The sequence below is a fragment of the Orycteropus afer genome, unplaced genomic scaffold, assembly GCF_000298275.1.
Source record: "Orycteropus afer afer isolate SDZICR_OR568_19922 unplaced genomic scaffold, OryAfe1.0 scaffold01085, whole genome shotgun sequence".
Lineage (NCBI taxonomy): Eukaryota > Metazoa > Chordata > Mammalia > Tubulidentata > Orycteropodidae > Orycteropus > Orycteropus afer.
In genome coordinates this window covers 49,288-69,281 of record NW_006922672.1, presented here as the reverse complement: position 1 = coordinate 69,281, position 19,994 = coordinate 49,288, and the positions used below count along the sequence as shown (strand labels likewise).

General features: G+C 50.2%; 1 protein-coding gene across 1 annotated transcript; it reads right to left on the bottom strand.

The window, feature by feature from the left end:
* Window positions 1–6,470: 6,470 nt before the first annotated feature.
* Window positions 6,471–18,431, bottom strand: UBFD1 (ubiquitin family domain containing 1). The gene is made up of 7 exons (XM_007958696.2): window positions 18,239–18,431; window positions 17,724–18,053; window positions 16,030–16,238; window positions 13,302–13,367; window positions 13,046–13,151; window positions 9,023–9,105; window positions 6,471–6,581 (listed from the first exon to the last, which is right to left on the bottom strand). The coding sequence occupies exons 1-7, from the start codon at window positions 18,261–18,263 to the stop codon at window positions 6,471–6,473; spliced, it is 930 nt and encodes a 309-aa protein (XP_007956887.1). The 5' UTR covers window positions 18,264–18,431.
* Between the last annotated feature and the right edge of the window lie 1,563 nt (window positions 18,432–19,994).

The window sequence follows — 19,994 nt, the reverse complement described above, 5'->3', positions numbered from 1 at the left end:
ATAAGCTAGTGCATGTCTTAGAAACTAACAGTTATCATGGTCGTAGACGGGAGGGGTGCTCAGATGAGCCACTAAGAGCTTTATCTATTATTTTTATTAGTACTATTGGGGAAGAAAAAAAATTCTTTTTTCTTTGGGGTTGCAATTCTAGTAGAATGTAAGTCAACAAAAGTAGCCGAGCTGGGAGTTAGTGGGCCAGGCACCAACCTGGCTGGAGCAGCTGGACTCAGCACATCCAACAGCCTGGACTTCCCAGTGATGTGACCCAAATTCCTTTTGCCTGAATCATCTGAATTGGGTTTGTCGCCAACAAGCAAGACAGCTCTGAGTCATGGGCCCCTGGAGTCTGTCAGTGAGGGCTGGATATGGAAGAGTGATCAGAATGATGGCCAGAGAGGGTGACACTGCCCCCTGGGGGCGACAGTTCTGATAGCACCATGTCTGGAACAGCAGCTGTCCAGGATCATGAAAACCTAACGTATCAACCACGGGACGGGTGGTGAGAAGAGAAGAAGTGAGAAAAGTTATGAGTGAAAACGCAGATTAAAAAAATACAGGAGGAAGTCATTCTCTTTAAGATGAATGATAAAAGCCAAGACAAGTAGCAACAGCAGAAAAGTTAAGAGTATTAAAAAAAAAGAAAAGAAAAGAAAAGAAGAATTAAACATAAGGATTATTGGTTGGGAAAAAAATAACTCTAAAGACATGTAAGGAAAAAAAATGAGGAAAGCTGGATACGGTTGGTATATTAGATGAGATTACAGAATTGACAGTCATTTTCTTAGGTGAGATCGTGGTGCTGTGACAGGTGCAAGAACGTCCTGATTCTCAGGAGACCTGAGCTAAACTAACCAGAGTCAAGACGTCTGCCAAGTAGTTCAGTAAAATCAATGTGTGTGTGTATGGATGTGTGTATAAAGAGAGAGAGAGCAAGTATGTTACTATTTTAACTGGTGAACCTCAGTGAAAGGTTGAGTGTTCATTGTAGCATTATTTCTACATTCCGTAAATCTGACAATTTTCAAAACAAAAAAGTGAAAAGAGCTTAAGGACTAAAATTAGACATGGGTTAAGGTAAAAACAGAAGCATGAAACTTCTAAGTTACTTTTCAAGTAAACAGCAAGGAAAAACTGTATCAGGAATAAGACAGGCTCACACATCTTGATGGAAGACGAAGAGGCTGACAGAGAAATGCCCGGCTGAAAGCAGCCACGTGATGGAGGCACAGGTCTCTTGGGTCAGGAGCATCTCAACTTCCCACAGCACAGATGGGCGAGACGCAATGGGGCGCAAGTCGGAAGGTGGTACCTCTTACTCTTATGACTGTCTGGTTTGTGGGGTCCCTGTTTTCTCTTTCCCACCCACTTTGTTGTTGTTGTTGTTGTTATGTGCGGTGGAGTCAGACCCGACTCATAGCGACCCCCTCCTTGGGTTTCCGAGGCAGTATCACTACGGAAGTAGATTGCCCCATCTTCCGAAGAGTGGCTAGTGGGTTTGAAGCGCCAGCCTTCTGATTAGCAGTCAAGTGCCTTAGGCACTAGGCCACTAAGAGCTCCCCACCCAAATTTAGGTACCTACATTTGAGAAAATACTCAGACATCGCCCCAACAGGTATGGGAAAATATTCAGACTAGACGGGGGCTCCTTGTACTCTCCACCAGAGAAGTCAATCAGCCTGTTACTTTTAAGGTGCCTCAAATAAATACTTGGGATCAAATCCTAACGTGCCCACTGTGCAAACAGAAAATTCTCTTAAGTGGGCAGCAGTCAACGGACAGTGTGAGCTCTGCCCTCTTCTCATTAAGTATCCAGCAGTGTTGCTTCAGGATCATGAGCAAGTGGGAAAACGGCAGAGTGGACCCTCCTTCTCTTCTCCTGCTAGGAAGGGTGGAGAGAGAACAGAACCTTCAGGGGCATTTCCAAAGTAGGGAAGGAGGGAGATGGTCCAGTGGAGAGGTGATGGGTCAAAGCCAGCTCTGGCAAACTAAGGAGCAAGTCTTGGCCCTGATCTTGCTACAGTTGTCTCTTCCTCCTTTGGTCCTGATGGCCTGCGACGAGAGCTGTAGGTCTGTTCTCAAGTTTTACTACACGTGTGCTCTAAGGCTACATGGCTGGGTTGACATGAGGCACCTAGTCCGTAGGGGAGACAGCTTCCTTTGCAGTGTTGTGGAGGCTGAACAGGCCAGGGAGGGCTGCCCCAGCACTGGGTGCTTGCTGTCAGGTTGGCCCCTATGAATATACAAAGTGAAAAAAGTCCAAACCCTTCATTCACTCTTCTCAGTGAAAAATGAATCTGGGTATAAAACCAAAAACTAAACCCAGTGCTGTTGAGTTAATTCCGATTCATGGCGACTTTATGAGACAGAGCAGGACTACCCCACGGGGTTTCCAAGGCTGTAAATCTCCATGGAAGGCTTTATGAAAGAAGACTACCACATCTTTCTCCTGTACAGCGGCTGGTAGGCTCAAACCACCAACCTTCTGGTTAGCAGAAGGGCACTTAACCACAGCACCATCAGGGCTCTCAAATTTGTATATACTTAAGGCCAATAAATAAGACAGGGACACAGGAAATCACAGGAGGCAAAAACATGGCTTTGGGCCCAGTTCCAAATGTTGGTCAATCCCCAGCATGGATTAGGTACGTGAAGAATTGGAAGGAAAAAGAGACGCAATTAATTATCAAACTTTAATTGATAGGCTAATCTTACAGGATAAACAATAATACAGCTAGTCAAGGTTACACTTAAAAAAAAATCCAGCAGCTCAAATCTAATAGACTAAATACGTTCATCTCCTCCCGAACAGGCATGTGATTGAAAACAAAAACCAGAACAGAGCATACACCACAAGGAAACATGATACTTACATATATTGTCAAATAATTCTGCAGAACTCTTTAAGGAAGGAAAAGGGGGTCTCAGAAATTTAGAAAGCAGTAGAAATACCCAGCCTGGCAGGTGAATCTACCCGATGTCCTGAATGTTAAAGGACTCCTGACCACCTGTAACTTCAGAAGAGTCACCGGGCCCGATTAAGAAGGGAAAGGATGCCAACCCTAACTGGACAGGACTTTCATCACAAAGCCTTAGAACCAGGGACCGTCCTTGTCCAAGACAACAGGCAAGCGGCAAGAGAGAGAGCGCTCCCTCAGAAGATGGGATGGAAAGAAAGCCTGCCCCGCACAGGCCTTGGCACATGTGACCTAGCCCCTTTCCTTGCCCGCCCCAGGCAGAGCAAGGCGGGCCGAGTGCAGGGCCCGGCGGCCCCTCCAGGCACATGGTTAAAATAAGAGGAAGAAGGAAGCAAGCCCCTTCTGGCTGAAATACGGCAGCTTCTCAGAGACTTGGCAACACGGCAAAGTTCATCTCTTTGGCCCTCATAAGATAAAGCATCACCTAAGGAGCCTACTGAAGGCCTCATCTGGGCCCCTACTATGTCCACAAGACTCTAAGAAAGTGCATCCTTAGTTCAGTTAAACTTCATTTAAAAAGAGCTAACACTACTTGCAAAGGGCCCAGCCTTAGTTAAAATACTTAATACCGAAGAGTTTGAGCAATTTCAGAGTCCGTCTTTTCTCAGTTCTCCAAATGGCCTGAGACAGAGTTGAGGGGGACCAGGCCTTTGCAGGTACTCTGTTGTCATTTTTCTGCCAAGTCACCTCAGGGAGGGGCAAAAAAAATGCATGATGTCTGCGAGCGAAGAGCTGCAGGAGGATCACCAGGACAAATTCTAAAAGCAGCAGCCATCAGCGGGACCAGTGAGGTGTCCAACATGGACACGATGGCAGCCCCCTTGGCCCCCTAGCGGCAAGCAGGCCCTGCCTCAGTCTCCAGCGTCAGGTAAACGCACACGAGAGTCTCTCCACTGGGCCCCGTGCCTCCTAGATCCAGCTGCACGCCCTCTGCCACAGCAAGGGAACATCACTAGCTCAAGGAAAGAACCGGAATCCTGACAGATGAAAGGAGAGAGTGAAGAAACTATAGAAAGAATCCTGAGAGAGAAACCAACACTGTTATGCTACCGAAGGGGAAGAGTGTTTCCACCCGCTTACATGGATTTAGTCAGTATATTCTGACTGTGAGAAAAATACAGAGACTAGTCACGGACGAAGAGACCAGTCATGGACAGTATGACCAAGGAGTGAATACCGCTGTGCCCCAGACACGGCTCTCAATCAAACACTTCTCCCCCAGTGGCTTCTGCTCTCCCAGCTCATAGCTAGGTCCTCCACACACAGGGTCAGGAGCCAGAGCTCAAGATTGTTCTAGCAAATTCCGTGAGCTCTGTAAAGCGACACTCAAAACAGCGCTGTACTTACAGTACTGTTTGTATATATCACCTTGAAGTAAGGAAAGAAGCACCATTTCACTGAAAATAAAAAGGCTCACGCAGGCTTTGGTCCTGTCTTGAAGTGGATGACACCAGCCTGAGTGAGAAGCGGACGGGCTCCCGGGGAGCTGGGAGACGGTGGCACACATGCTCTCACCGGGTGGAAGGGATGTCAGATGGCACCGGGAGCCACTCCGACAAGGCAAGTGATGGGAACTGGGGAGGAGGCCAGTCACGGGGGAGGAGACACCTGGCTGGGGTGCGTGGCACGTCAGAGCACGTCTCTAGGTCGGGGCAGCGTGTGGACTGAGGAGACGCTCCACTGGCTACATGGTCACTTCCCCTGCAGTCCCGTCCACCGCAGAGGGCAGCGCTGACAAGCAGTGACACGGCAGCCTCCCCTCCGGGAACCACAGGCCAGCAGGGCAGAAAAGCTACGGCGACTGCTCCTTTCTCGAGGGGTGAAAAACAGGCCGTTTTGACAGATGCTGCACTTCACGCATGTACGTATGTCTCCACAAAAACAAGGGGAGATTCTCCCGCCCAGAGGCAGACCCGGGCACCAAGTACACCATGAAACGCTACAGTTGGTCTACGTGGGCTGGATTCCTGAACTACAGCTTAGAAGGGAAGGGTGTGGAATACCACTGTTAACTGGCTCACAGGGAAAGTCACCTCAGGCGAACGCATGCAGATACACTGCACAGAGCGAGGGCTGACAGCCTAAAATCCAAACATGAATCCGGTCAATCGCTCATCAGACTGTACTATGAGAGCCTGCAACCAGCGAGAGGAGAATCACAAAGACTGCGGCAGAGGGAAGGGCCACCAGCACAAAGGGCAACGACCCACCAAGAGGCTTCCCCTTGTTTCAGAATCAATCAAGCCACCAGGAGACAAGAGAAGTTCATGTGTACTAAGAACGTAAGAGCTAAAACCAGAGGAGGGCGACTGAATCGTGAAAGCGATTTATCCCATTTTCATCGTTTAAGTACGTCAGCCAACCCACTGGGGTGCGATGTCTTCTCATTCAGAAAGCAGCATCTCTGAACCTGGGATAAAGGACGCTTGAACTGAACGCATGAGCAGGAGGACCACATGGAGAAGCGAAACTGGAGGAATCACTGGACTGCTGAACGATTTCTGGACAAATTCCAAGGAAAGACGGTATTTGGGTGGCTATATGGCTGTTTGAGCTATCTCCTACCTGGCTCGAAGAAGCCTTTGTTTGCGTGGGAGCCATGGCTTTTCAGCAGCACAGCCCAGGCACGGCCAAGCTGGGCCTCAAAGCCGAGTGAGTGAGGGCAGCAGACAGCTGTCGAGCCAGCAGGGCAACTCCCCAGAGATCAGGGCCCGAGGCGAGACAGACAGGAGTCACTCTCAGACACTCTGCTGGCCCACGAACGCCACAGCGAGGGTGGGAGCTCCCTGACCAAGATCAAAGAGCCCCTCTGCTGGCTCCCGCCAGTGCCCACTGTTGTCGTGAGCAGCAGTGCGGTGGGAGGGAGCCCAGGAAGGGAGGTGTTGATGAGGTACAAGAAGAGGGCTGAGATCTTTGGGTTTTTAAAATAAAAATTCAAACCTACGAAGTGAGAAAATAAGGGAAGGAAAATTAAGTCTGAATCAATGGACAGAAAAATATGGCTTACTAACCCCCCGATTTGCATACAATCTCTTAAGAGAAAAACGGGAAACAAAACCACCCCAACTTATCACAATGCAGTCCAAATGTTAGCAACCAAAGGTTTATGAAAATATTTCCATTGAAATCACTTCTTTAAAAACCCCGAAAGCTTTGGATCATTCCCATCTAAACAGAATCGGCAGATCTACTTTTAAACACACTTAGGAGTATGCCACACAACACATTCCAAACGCAGATTTATTGATTTCCACCGTGTTGACTTTCAAAATGGTATGAAGCTGACTGCGAGAATGGGAACCGGTCATTTTAAGTTAAAATAAGCTAAGGGTGAAAGTACATCACCTCTGGCTTCAGTCACCACATCGCCTTAGATTGGGTATAGATTTGTTTTGAACAAAGTTCCAGAACCGCGAAATCCGGGGCTGCTGCAGGCCTCTCCCAGCAATGTCCTTCACTTTGGGTCAGTCTCCTGGGCCAGAGGTGAAAGTGCTTTCAAAAATACTGCCACTTCCCCAGCACAGTGTCTTTGATTGCATCCACATATTGAGTCGGAACCCAGTACACCCAGTAGTAAGAGGCTTCCGTGGGGCCCAACTGAAATGCCTGGAAGGGAGAAAAGGAAAACCAAGCAGTCCTTCAGAGGTCGGAGACTAAAGGAAGGAGAGGAACAAGGAAGGGTGGGGTGGGGAGGGCGAGTTCATTTAAAAGGGAAGGGAAAGCAACAACAAACGGTGCAGGGGCCGTGTTCTCCTAACAAGTCAAAAAAAAAAAAAAAAGCGAGTTAAGCACAGCCAACTCTCACGGTTCTCAAACTTGAGGTTCCATCAGAATCATCCGGAGAGCTGGTTAAAACACAGATTGCTGGGCTCCATGCCCGAGTTTTTGATTCAGGGCGTCTGGGGCCCAAGAACTTGCATTTCTACCAAGTTCCCAGGTGCCGCTCCAGGCCTGGGGCAGAGACAGCGTCTGAGAACTGCCGCCCTAGAGACACGTGCCCACCTGCACGAGGGACAGGCATGCCTGAAACAGCACTGCCGGAAATCATAAACACCCAGAGGCAACTTACAGCCCAACTGCTCAGGGGATGCTCGATTACAGGTGGCGTGGCCTCTTCAGATGAGCACTAGCCTACACTGAAGAGATGTGAACTGCATCTACAGAGAATGTGGACAGATTGTAATGTGCAACCAACAAAATCAAGGTGCAGAATGACACAGACCAAGATCCCATTCACTTCCAGTGAAAAAACACAAACCACTCCTCCATGTTGTTTGTGGCCATACATGGAAAGGAAAGCAGAGACCGACGGGAAGGGCACACGTTACATTCACGATAATGAGGACAGGGGCAGGGGACAACAGGGAAGGCGGCGCTGCTGGTCAGTTTTATTTATTTAAAATAAATTCCGTTATCAAAGCCAGGTTACAAAATATTTATATAAAGTCAATCCTTGGTGATGGATATGTGGGTTCCTTATAGTGCTGTCCATGTTTTTCTATATTTTTAAATATTTCTCTAAAATGTTTCTAAGGTGAACTCTGATACAGTGTCAATCTAGCTAACCTGTAAAAGGCTGGGAACAGACTTTCAGTATAGGACACAGGTAAAGGTGGGTCTTTCTTGTGTTTAGAAAATAGAAGTGGGCTCTTAGGCTCATGATCTGCCACAAATGCTTCCAGACAGAAAGCATTGTTCAGCCTAAATGGTAAGGCCCTGCCCGTCCACACCATTCCTTGAAATATATTCAAAATGGTCTGCTTAGCTTGTTTTAAATTCCTCCAGCCTGGCTGCTTGAAGACTGGAGTCATAAACTCTTCAGAGCCAAACTGGGAAAACGTCCCAAAGAGGAGTGAAGGGCGCAGCCAAAAATACCTTGTCCCATCCTTGTTTTAAAGGCTACCCAGAACCCGGGGCGGTTAAGGCCGCCAGCAGGCCAGTCACCACCTGAAAAGGAAAACACCCAGGGGCTACGTAGCCCTGGGACCGCAATCCCGACCGGGCGACCCTGGCCCAGCTTTGGTACCAAGCTAGCAAACATAAAAAGGGCAGGGCAGGGCACACCACTGGCTTGCTGACCAACCAAAATTCAGGCCCCTTCGACTGATTTTTCCTTGTTGGGAGGGGACCTGCCACCTGCCCAAGATAGAACTGCTATAATGCCTGAGTCCCTTCTCTTGGCATCTCCTAACACATCCTTCCACTGTGACTGTGTGATGCCAACCATGAGAGAGCGGTTCCCTCCCTGGGGACGTGGCCTACGTACATACCTCCCCACTGGCTGCACACTGAAAGGTCCTCCTCCCCAGACGGCCAACAGCATCTCACCCTCGCCCACTTCCTGCTCAGGTCAGGTGGCGGTACCCACAGCAACTCGAGGAGTTTAGGTAGCTGAAATGCATTTTAAAGTGGCCCTTCCAAACGTGTGGAAAAAGAGAAGGGGTGTGTCTAGGCTGCTCCCGTCGCCCACGGGGGGAATCCTCCCATCCTGCCTCAGGAAAGGTGGTGAGGCCTGGCCTGCCCTCTCTGCAGAGTGGACTCCTCTGCCCAACACATGTCTCACAGGCTGTCCTCCCAGGGGGTCCTCAGACGTGATGGCTATGGCCTGGGGGGAGGACGACCGTTCAGCAGAGGGAGCGCCTGGGGTCCTCACAGACACCGAGGCTGGGGAAGCTCTGCTTTTCAGATGCGAGACAAAATGTTAAAGAACAACCCAGAAGCCGTTCCTCCTCTTTACGTTTATTTTCCTGGTCTAAAAACAAAGTGTTACAAGTAAGAGGGAAGCAAGAGAGACATTTCTGGAAGAGATGTGAGAAAAACTCCTCCTCTTTAAAGGGCTGGAAGGGGCAGGGGCTACAAAATAAATAGAACTTGGAAAAGGGTCATGGGTCAAGTTCTAGGAGCTGAGGAACACACGAGGGTCTTGAAACAGTGTGCCTGCCAAAGACGGATGCCTCTCAGTTACAAAGCCCAGGCAGAAAGAAATCCACTGCCCGCGAGAACAGAGCGGGAGTCGCCCGCGGCTCAGCCCGGCTGGCGCTACTCACCATCATGTGGTAGTCTTCGTGCCCTTCGATGGGTTCACTGACCACGTTTTTGATGGAGCCCATGGGCAGTTTCTCAGTCCGCTCTAAGGTGAGAGAGGGGACAGGGATTAATCAAAGGCCCTCCCTCCGGCTGGGATTCAACAGGCCCTCGTCACAGCCAGGGCTGTGGGATCTCCGAGGCCCGCATGCCCTGCCCTCTAGGGACAAAGTGGCAGGATCTCCTGACTAGTGCCGTTAGCAGGAGTTGGGAACTTCCTGGGAGCAAATGGGAAACAGGGTTTGCTACGGGTCTACCAAGGCTCTGAGGGCAGGGATGTAGCTCTTTCCTGGGATTATTTTTTGAAGTCTGATGATGAATAAATACACAGCGAATTCCTTTGTATCCTTACTGCCAAAACCCAGCACGGGCTGAGGTCTTTGGTGTGTAGCTTAGGGACAGTCAAGAGGACCAAGAACCAAGAGCCAGCAGTGCCCCACTATGGCGCTCACGAGGAAGGAGGAGAGCCTGGGGGTTAAGACGTTTCTCTCCCGCAATCCTGCTCACTCATCCCCGCCACACCCTCCCTGACAACCCCCTGGTCCCCCACCCCCTTACACACACTTAAGAAAATCCCTTAAGATGCTGATATGCTCTTCTGATAAACTCAAGGTACTGCTCATCACATGGGGTCAAAGACACTTTGCAGCAACTTTGAGAACGGTGAGTAAGAAAGACCGGGCAGTTAGGGAGGCCTGCCGCGAGCTTGGTGTACAGAGCGGTGTGGGGGGTGACAGCAGGGGTGTGAAGCCCTGCCCTGCTCAATAGGACGTGGCCACCTGCAAGTAGCAGAGACCTCGGGTCCAGCTCACCGTTCTCAGCAAACGACTAAATCAACTTGGAAAAAAATCCTCATTACAGTGTTTTTCAGAAAGAAAAGCCTGAAAAAGGCACTGAAACAGGCAGGTTGACAAGACCTGGGTTCTAGTGTAGCTGGTGAATTGAGGCGTTTGCCTTCCATTCCATGGGTATCCCACAAACAAGTGGGAGGGAATGGGACCCGAGGATGTTCACTTAGGTATGGACTTTCGGTGGTTCTACACACTGCCTGACCAGCAGTCATCTTGAAGGTGGCAACTTTTAACCGTGCCTGTCACCTTGAAATGTCCGCAGGTTTCACACAAAATCTGGTTACTGGCTTCTCTTGAAAGCTCCTAAGATTTAGCCATCCTGGGCCCACATTCCTGAATGACAGCAAGCAGCTAGGTTTGAGACTCGACTGCTCCCCATGCACAAGGACAATGCCCTTTCCTGGCAGCGTCCCCACGTTATGTGACCTGCTGGGGTCTCCGCTTCTTGCTCTTTTGTGCCACAGGCTGTTAGGACTGCCGCCTACACAAGCTACCTCCGAGCGGAGCGACTAAGCCGTCAGGACGATCCCTTGAGCAGCTCACACAGTAAAACACCCCCATCAGGAAGCCAACTGGCTGCTGGGCTGGCCAATTCCCAGTAGCTTCTTGCCAGGAGAAAAGATGAAGCTGGCGGCTAGTGGCCAACTCCCTGAACAAACTGTCCTCCTCCAACAGTGCTTGACACTCAAGTGACAAGACTCCTGGGCATGTCAGAGGGGAGCGCCTGCCCCCATGAGCTGACATCCAGCGACACAGCAGTCTTGGTGGGAATGCAAATGTCAAACTCTTAAAGCCTTGGTCAGCCTCTGAAGATACAAGAAGCCCACGGCCTGTCTTTGAGGCTGGCAGTGAGGAAACTTTCAATAGCTCTGAAGCCCTGATGCATCAAGACTGTTCCAAAGCTCTGCATTTGTGTCAAAATGGGAAGGCAGTTACTCCTCTCAGTGAAAACCAACCCTGCCATTCAGGCACAGGAGGCTCCCACTCTTATCTGTCTCTGCAGCTATAATGTGTTTCCTACATAGCCTCGCACCACGAGCATCTCCTAAGGAACCAATGACCACTTACAGACTTGCTTTCTCCAGACATCTGGCCCTCCTTTAACACCACACCTACCCCCAGTCACCACTGTCCTTTTGGGTCAGTCTTCACTGACTTGGGGGATAGGCGAAGTCTCACGAGAGGTGGGATGTCAGCTGGTCAATGGAATGATGGAGAACTAAGTGAACCACCTGCAGTGACCCTGGCAGAGGCAGGGCAGCTAACAACCCAAGAGGAAAGGACAAGGGGGTGACCTGACCGGTAGAGGGTCCCTTGGAAGACTGGGGAAGCCCTTAGTGTTTCGGAAAACTTGCTTGGACCATGCGGTTAGAGTAAAGGTGAGATGAAGAATATAGCAAGCTAGTGCCAATTTGTTAGAAAGCTGAAGCGCTTTGGCATCTCAGTCTACTCATTTAAGAACCAGCACAGGGTGGAAACTGAGAAATTCCATCTCATGTTTCAGATATGAACTGTCCCTTCCTAGCACCCCTCCCAATTATTTCCCATAAACTTTGGTCCCATTAAGTCCTTGCACATCAAACGGCCTGTCTCTGAAGCCAGTGAACAGCCGAGAATGGGAGCACCATGCTTCTCCTTAGCATTTACCTCTCACACTGAACACCTACAGTGCCGGCCAGAAACAGGTCTACCAGGCACGTTCCATTCCCTCCAGGAATCTAACAGGGGACAAGCAGGTCAGTGACGAACGCTCCGGGGCCAGAAGGCACGTTTTATGGAGAACAGCGGCAGCAGGTCATTTGGGGGGTGCAGTGACGGAGACAATGGGGAAGACTTCATCGGGAGAGGACGTTTCAGTTGGGCCATGGGCCGTGGAAGATTTTATTAATAATAAGGAATGAAAAGAAGACATTCCAGGTAAGGGCCTGGCAGAAGCAAAGACATGGGACTGTGCAAAGCGTATTGACAAATTCAGGGAGTGGTGTGGAGAGAAGTACATAGGGTCCAACAAGGCAGGCTGGGCAGGAAGCCAGGTCAAAACTTAAACTGGGGCCCCACCGTGGAGAACACTGAACACTATGCTCAGGCATCTGAACTTGGCCTTAGAAAGCCAAAGGGTTTCGGGCACAGGAACCAATGACAAAGAACAGTATGGAAGAGGGGACCAGATGAAGAAGAACTCAGAGAGGGGCAAGCAAAGAGAATAACATGCTTTCAACAGATCAGATTTAAAAACACTGGGAGCTCTGGTGGCGTACTGCCTAAGGCATTTGACTGCTAACCAGAAGGTTGGTGGTTCAAACCCACCAGCCACTCCTCAGAACGAAGGGTGGGCAATCTACTTCTATAGAGATACTGCCTCAGAAACCCAAGGAGGGGTCGCTATGAGCCAGATCCGACTCGACAGCAGTGAGATTGGTTTGCTTTTTTTTTGGTTTTGTCTGAAGTGGCACAGGATGATAGGAAAGAACAGGACACAGACAACTCGAGTGTAACTGGCAAGGCTTTGTAGCCACTGGGGGAAGGGAAGGGGAACAGGAAGGGAGGACAGTCAAGAACATTTCCCAGCACAGCCAATCCAGATGCAGGGCACAGGTCGCCGGGCAGGGAAGGGAAGAAGGCCACCAGGCAGACAGGGAGGAAACGTCACCTAGCAGAGTCAAAGTCTGAGCTACAGGAACTAAGGAGGTGCCACGAGTGAACAGAGCTGGCTACACGCAAGATCCATGGGAGTGGTGGGGGCCGTAGCAGGGCCTCTCCAAAACCACTACTCACTCCAGTCAACTGGTGACATGTGAGAAAGCAGGCCCACAATGATGACATCTTTCCATACTTTTCAAGAGAAGCCAGCAAAAAACAATGTGATTAAGTGAAATCTCCCAACTGTTTCCAAGCATGTGTAAACCCATAAACCTTTGTCCACTGACCAGACGTAGCTCCTGGGCCACACATTTGGGACCTGTGATTCTGGGCCACTCAAGAGCCAACACTGGAGGGACTGGCACTAAGAGCTGACTGAGAAACAAAAGCAAGTGTTTAAAAGCAAAATCAAAAGCCAGAAGCACACACAGCAGAGAGAGAGATGGGTTTCAGAGCCGTGACTGGAACTGCATCACAGAGCTCGAGAGAACATACCTTTAGTGCCGATCCACAGCTGGTCTTGTTCGAGCTTAAAGGTAAGTCGCACTTTCCCTCCTGACTTATTGTACATGCCGGATAAGGGTACCGTTGGCAGGCGCTCCTGGAGACACAAAAGCGTGGCAGGAGAGGGAAGGGCCCGAAGATGGAGAGAAGAAGGAACCAGATGTCAGGACGTGATTCCAGGAATCTCAGGAAGACAGAAAGCAGGACGGGTTCATGTTCAGAGCGATCACAAAGGAGCCTGGCTTACCTGAGCGCCCTTCAGTGACGGCATCACGTCTTCTGGTTTTCCTTTATCCAACACTTTCCTGTGTTGCTGTAACGTGAGTCAGAAGAAACTCAATGCACCATGCAGTTACACGTTAGTCATACCGCTGCCCCTCTTAAACACAGGATGAAGCACCCTTAGTGTTCTGGCTCAAAAGCTTTTGCTATCTACCAACTAATGGGTCCTTTGATGTGAGCAATGGGCTCCAACAGAATGTCCTGCAAGGATGGGAATGCCCTCCATCTGTGCCCTCCAAAATGGTAACCACCGGCCGCTGGTGCCTACCGAGCCGTGAAACGCGGCTGGTGCACGGAGGAGTGGAATGCTTTATCATCATGAATTTTTGTCAGCCACCCAGGGCTGACCTATGACACGTGGCAGTTCCAGAGCAGAAAGCTCTAAAAAGAATTCAGTTCCAGAAAGAATTCTGGATTGTGAATTCCAATAAAGCCTCCTCCCTTATTTAACTCTTCTCCTCCCTAAAATCACCACTGAAAAGGTCCAACATCAAGAGAACCACACAAGGTGTGCTCTGCTGGCAGGTGCAAAATGGTAGTCACTTCTGTCAACTCCAAATCCCAAGGAAGTGACAATGATGCCGGTGATTGGCCTAACTGCCTGGAAGGCCTAACTTTCCAACAGATGTCCAGAGCAGCGTCTCACTGCGGGAGTCCTCCTGGCCCACCACCCAAGCCCAGCTGAACAAGACGCTGCTGAGCCATTATACTAAGTGTTCTGAGCACCTTCCCTTAAATAGCCCAAATGCCTGACTTTTGTTTCCTCTCCATCTCTCCCTTTAATGGAGACGTTGCTGGGTGAAGCTGGAGCTATGGGCAATGCGTAGGCAGAGGGTAAAATTGTCTTTAATCGCTGGGTGGCCAGGAGCTAGTTCAAGCCCTTGCTGCACGGCAGAAACCCTCTGGTAGGAAAGGGCTTAACACAGCTGGACTTTGGCAGAGACTGGCATATTACACATCAACGCCAGAACGAGAAGCCAGGGACCTGTGTCCCTCCATAACTGGTGCCAATGAGACAAAGAAGCATGGGTTTGAGGTGCTGATTAAGTCATACCTTGCAACCACTTTTGAAGAATGTTCCCTGCACTGTGAGAATAGCTCTAGACCTGCTAAGCTACCATTACTAACTCCAAACCTGTACTTAAGAGGCATGTTATGCTCAAGGGTGTGACCAGTGGGAATGTCTTCTCATGTCTGACACACTCATAGCTGACTATGTCACACTTGTGCCAGGGGAAGACAGGAAACGAATTGAACCCAATTGGTTACAAGACACACTGACTCCATATTTGGGGTGAAAAGTGTCCGAATAAATACCTTTTAGATGTTAATACAGGTTTACTGGCCTTTATCTGAACCCCTTATGGACAAGCGTTTGGTAACTCAGAGTTGCAAGCTTTATAAATGTAATATGATTTCTAGATAATGTTCCATAATATCCCTGTGGGCTCTGGGCAGCAAGTTGTTTCCAAAGTTACCAAAGTGTTAGCATATCTGTAGCAAAACAAGAATGTTTACATTGATTGTGACAAGCAAGACTGGAAACCAGCCTGTCTGTTCTGGCCAGGGTTTTCCAAACTCATGAAAACACCTTGGGCTTTGAGACCTTTTTTGGGTTTGGGGAACATACGCAGGGATCAGGGACCTGTTGGTCAAGAAGGTGCACTTCTCACACTGGTGACCATATGCTCTGGTGTCATGGTCCCTGAAACTCATGACGGTTAAGGTGGTCTACGCCACTCAAACCAAAAAACCTACTCACTGCCATCGAGTCAATTTCAACTCACAGCGACCCCTCCTTGGGTTTCCGAGGTGGTATCAGTACAGAAGTAGACTGCCCCACCTTCCTTCCGAGGCGTGGCTGGTGGGTTTGAACTGCCAGCTTTCTGGTTAGCAGTCAGATGCCTTAGGCACTACGCCACCAGAGATCCCTACTCCACTCAGGACCCAGATGAAATAGTATGTTTTCCTGGAATGCTACGAAGAGTGGCTAGGAATGGACTTTGCTGGGTGGTGAGATTACAAGGGATGGTCCTTCCAACCTGCCCCTTCTACAGTACAACAGCCCAACTTTCCTAATCACAGAAAGCATTTTAATGGCTGCGATGGACACAGACCAGGCTGGATTTCTTCCATCCAAAACGAACAACAGGGAATGTAAAAAATTACGCCTCCTTCTCATGGGTCAGGAGAGAGAGGAAAAAAAAGATCATCTTCCTGGTCAGTGTGGCTTCCTCAAAGGGCCCGTTTTAGAGGAACCTGTAAAGCTGTGATTCCCCGGCCTACTTGGAACTGGGCTTGCTGACTTGGGGAAAAGCCACAAACCAAACACAAACTCGAACACTTCAGCAAAATGGGGGCTTAATTCCAGGAATGGCCATTTTCTCTGGCTCGGAGAAGGAGGGAGAAACCAACATCTGATTCCTTTCAGTATCTTGGCAGAAACCTGCCTTTCCCAAGGCCTTATCCTAAAGTAGGAAGACTTGAGACACACTGACCCGCCAGATGAGACAAAGTTGCAAATCTCAGGTAGTTGTCACCTCCACTCAACAGCCAGCCGCACCCAACTGCTGTCATACATTTCCATCATGGGCCCTGTCCGGAAAGGAGCTCATTCTAGGCGATGCAGCCAGTCAAGGCTTGAGAGGACAAAGCCTCCAACTGCTCAGGACCAGCCACCACACAGGACTTACTTTCTGCCTGCAGAGAGGCTCCTTCTTGTTCTCCTCAGCCTTCGCGTCCTGCTGGGTGGCATCTTTGGGCGTGTTTACTGCTAGCACGTCATTTATCGTGGAGCCAACCACCATGATCTTGGCCCCGCTGGTCACTTTCATTTCTCTCAACGTCTTATCTTCGGGGACAAGTCCCTTATACATGACTTTCTGCATGGCAGGTGGGAGACCTTGGGAAAAGGTTGAAGAGAGACAGTGAAAGGAACGAATAAAAAGATGTATGTGGACCAGAGTCTTTTGGCAACAGCTTGCTCATTTGCTGGGCGCATATGGGCCATTCCAACTTCAGTTTCCCAGACTTTCTAATGAAGATGATAACTGCAAGTCGCCATCCAGCTGAATGGACTCACGACCCCTCCCGTGAGAGTCAGAGCAGGACTGTGCTCTACAGGGTTTCCAGGGGCTAATTTTGGAAGCAGATTTCCAGGCCTTTCTTCCAAGGTTTCTCCTTGATCTGCATAGAGTTGAACTGCCAACCTTGTGGTTAGTAGCTAAGCGCTTAATCATTTGTGCCACCCATAACTACCCTAGGAATGACAGTAGTTCCATAAGGTTTATGTGAAGGATTAAAAAATAGGACAAACACAGTGTAGTGCCTGATATACAGGCAGTCCCTGTAAAGACTGTAAGACTTACAGCCAACTCTGACCTGTCCTTTAATGTTATGTACACCTGCCCTCACTTTGAAACAACTGAACCAACCCCCACCCTCTACTTTTGTTGTTACGTGCCGTCCAGTTGGACCCGACTCATAGCGACCCTTCCTTGGGTTTCCCAGGCAGTATCACTATGGAAGTAGATTGCCCCATCTTCCTTCTGAGGAGTGGCTGGTGGGTTCAAGTGCCTTAGGCACTATGCTACCAGAGCTCCTCCCTCTACTTTTAGATCACTGAAAAGGCTCTGGTATGCACCTATTCTGACTTATGTACAAATTTTTAAAGACACAGTTAGGGATGGACCTCATTCGTACCCCAGGGACTGCCTATACAGTACTTGTTCAATAAATATGAGCTACCACTCATGCAAGTTGCTCCTTAGTCATGCAATCACTCAAATATTGAGAACCCACAGGCATCAGAGATACAGAGATCAATGAGAAACAAAAATTCCTGGTCCTATGGAGCTGACAGGTTGTGCAAAAAAAAAAAAAAAAAAAAAAAAAAATTTTAAAAAAAAAAAAAAAAAAAAAATCGTTTCAGATGCAAAATGTTACAAACAAGAAAGAGCCAGTGTGATGGCTAAGAGGAGCGTTTCTGAAACTTTCCTTAAGAGAAATGCCTAAGATATTCACTAAAAGTAAATTCCTGGCCACATCCCAAACATACTGAATCAGAATCTCCAAGGGGAAGGGCCTGGGAGCTGCAGATTTAACAAGTGCCTAAGGTGATTCCTATTAAAGATGCTTGGGCAACAACACCAGTTACTAGCCAGGGACTAAGACTCCGATCAGGGCTTGAATTCCAGCTTAGCTACTCAGCACTTAACTCAGTGATCAGGAGGCTCGTTCTGCCCCCCCTTGTTGGGTATGCTACTACTTACTCTGGAAGGCTGTTGCGAGGCTTAAAGGAGCTGCCGCAAGGAAAGCGGCCAGCCGCTCCGTAGCACGGTGTACACACTCCAAACGAGGAGAGGTGGGGAGGTACGCAGGAGATTACCTGTAATCGAGTGAATCTTCTGTTTTAGCTCAGAGCCTGTGCTGTCAAGAGGGAACTTCACGTCGTGCTTGGTCTTGTTCCAGATGATCTTCAGGTCCACCAGCTCCCTGCCAGCGCCGCCGCCCGCGTCCTCGCCGTTGCTGACCGAGGCCTGGGCCGTGGGGTCCCCAGGGGGCTGGGCCTGGGCCGGCTGCAGGCTGCCTCGCGCGGCGCAGGAATCCTCGGCCGCCGCGCCCGCCGCGACTTTAGCCTCCACGCAGTTGAGAGGCCGCGCGGGCGCCTCGCCCGCCACCGTCTCGGCCTCGGTGTCCATGCCAGGTTCTTCCATGCCTGCAAATGGGTTAGGGGGTGGGAACTCGCCGCGGGCTGGGCCTGGGACCTGACTCTGCCCGACCCCCGTTACACTACCGCTCCCGGGCCAGGTTCTTCCCACCCCGGGCAGGCCGCATCCCTCTACCTCTGCACCAGCTTCACGTCGGCCCTACCCCGGCGTTCGCCACCCCCTCTACACTCACCATCCGGGGCTCCGGCGGCCGCCATGATGATTGTGTACAACACCCACCGCACACGCAGAGGCCGCTGGGAAAAGGAGAGGTGGCTGAGATTGGCCCCGGCAGTAGCCCCTAATCTCGCACAGCCTGGCCGGAAACAAGTGGAGGTTTCTATGGAGACCCGCCTCCTCCGCTTCCCCGACCGGCCCCTGCCACGCTTTAGCTTTCCCGAGCCGGAGGGGGGCGGGACTGGGAAATCGCAGCTCAAAGGGCTCTGCCCCCTAGTGGCGGAATGGAACTGCAGTTGTCCAGGGGGGCGTGGGCGCTCTTGAAAGGAGGACTGTGACTTTAAGGGGGCGGGCATGCGGTCGCTGTGGCGGAGACTGATTGGTTGGGAGGAGTGTCCGGAAGTGATGCGAGAAGAAACACACGTGTGCGCTTCCAACCCACATGGCGGTGCTTCTGAAGAGGCTGCTGAGGCCCGGGAGACTCCTGGCGGCCTTCGGTCACATTGTGGGACGGCACGAGGCCAGCTTGGGTACTGATCCCGGGGCTACGGTGCGAGTGCGGTTCGCCCCCAGCCCCACAGGTAATTTGGCGGACGTGACGCTGCAGGCCTCAGTCCCGGTCCCCGCCCCACGAATGTTCCGGAATGAATCCCGCCCGCTGGAGGCGTACTGGTGGGCAGCGCGACCCCTGTTACACAGAAACAGAAACGGAGGCTTCGCATTGCCTGAAATCTTTTTGAGCGTATATTGTAGGGCTTGTCGAGAAAGTTAAGACCTCTCCTTTCAGGAACCATACATTGTGGCCCTGACAGACACGTACAAAAATAAATGTACGTTGAGGAGTCGGCGTGTGCTATGCATGTGAAGCAAGGTTAGAGGTTAGGAAAGATGCTCAGGAAGGCCTTGCTGGAGAGGTGACATTAGAACTGAGAACATAATGACATGAAGGAGCTATGTCACACCTTCAGGAGGAACCTTTTGGGTAAATTGTACAAAGGCGCTGTGTGGAATGTTGACGTTTAGGGGCGGGGCCTCGCCACTAGTTACCCAAGTTCTTCTCTAGCCGTGGCTGATTTTCTGCTCTCCTCACTGCGCGTGCCTCATTCTGAACCCTGGCCCCGGTATAAGTCTGCACTGGGAGATTGTATCTTTCTTGGCAGACACTCTGGTAGTGTAGTGCCTAAGGCATTTGACTGCTAATTAGAAGGCTGGCGGTTCAAACCTACCAGCCACTCTTCAGAAAGAAAGCTGGGCAATCTACTTCCATAGTGGTGTTAGGTGCCATTGAGTCATCTCTGACTCATAGCGACCCTATGCACAGCAGAATGAAACATCAGCGGCTCCTGAGCCAGCTCCATGATTCTTGCTATACTAGAGTCCCATGTCCGCTGCCACGTGTCAATCTATCTTGTTGAGAGCCTTCCCCTCTTTCGTTGACCCTCCATGCATGACATCCTTCTCCAGGGAATGGTCCCTTCTGACAACATGACCAAAGTATGTGAGACGAAGTCTGGCCATTCTCATCTCCAAGGAGCATTCTGGCTGCACTTCCTCCAGGACAGACCTGTTAGTTCCTTTAACAGGCCACTGTACTTTCAGCATTCTTCGCCAACACCACAGCTCAGAAGCATCAACTTTTCTTTGGTTTTCCTTGTTCATTGTCCAGCTCTCACATGCATATGAGGCAATTGAAAATACCTTGGCTTGTGTCAGCCACACCTTAGTCCTCAAGGAGACATCTTTGCTCTTCAGCACTTGAAAGAGGTCTTTTG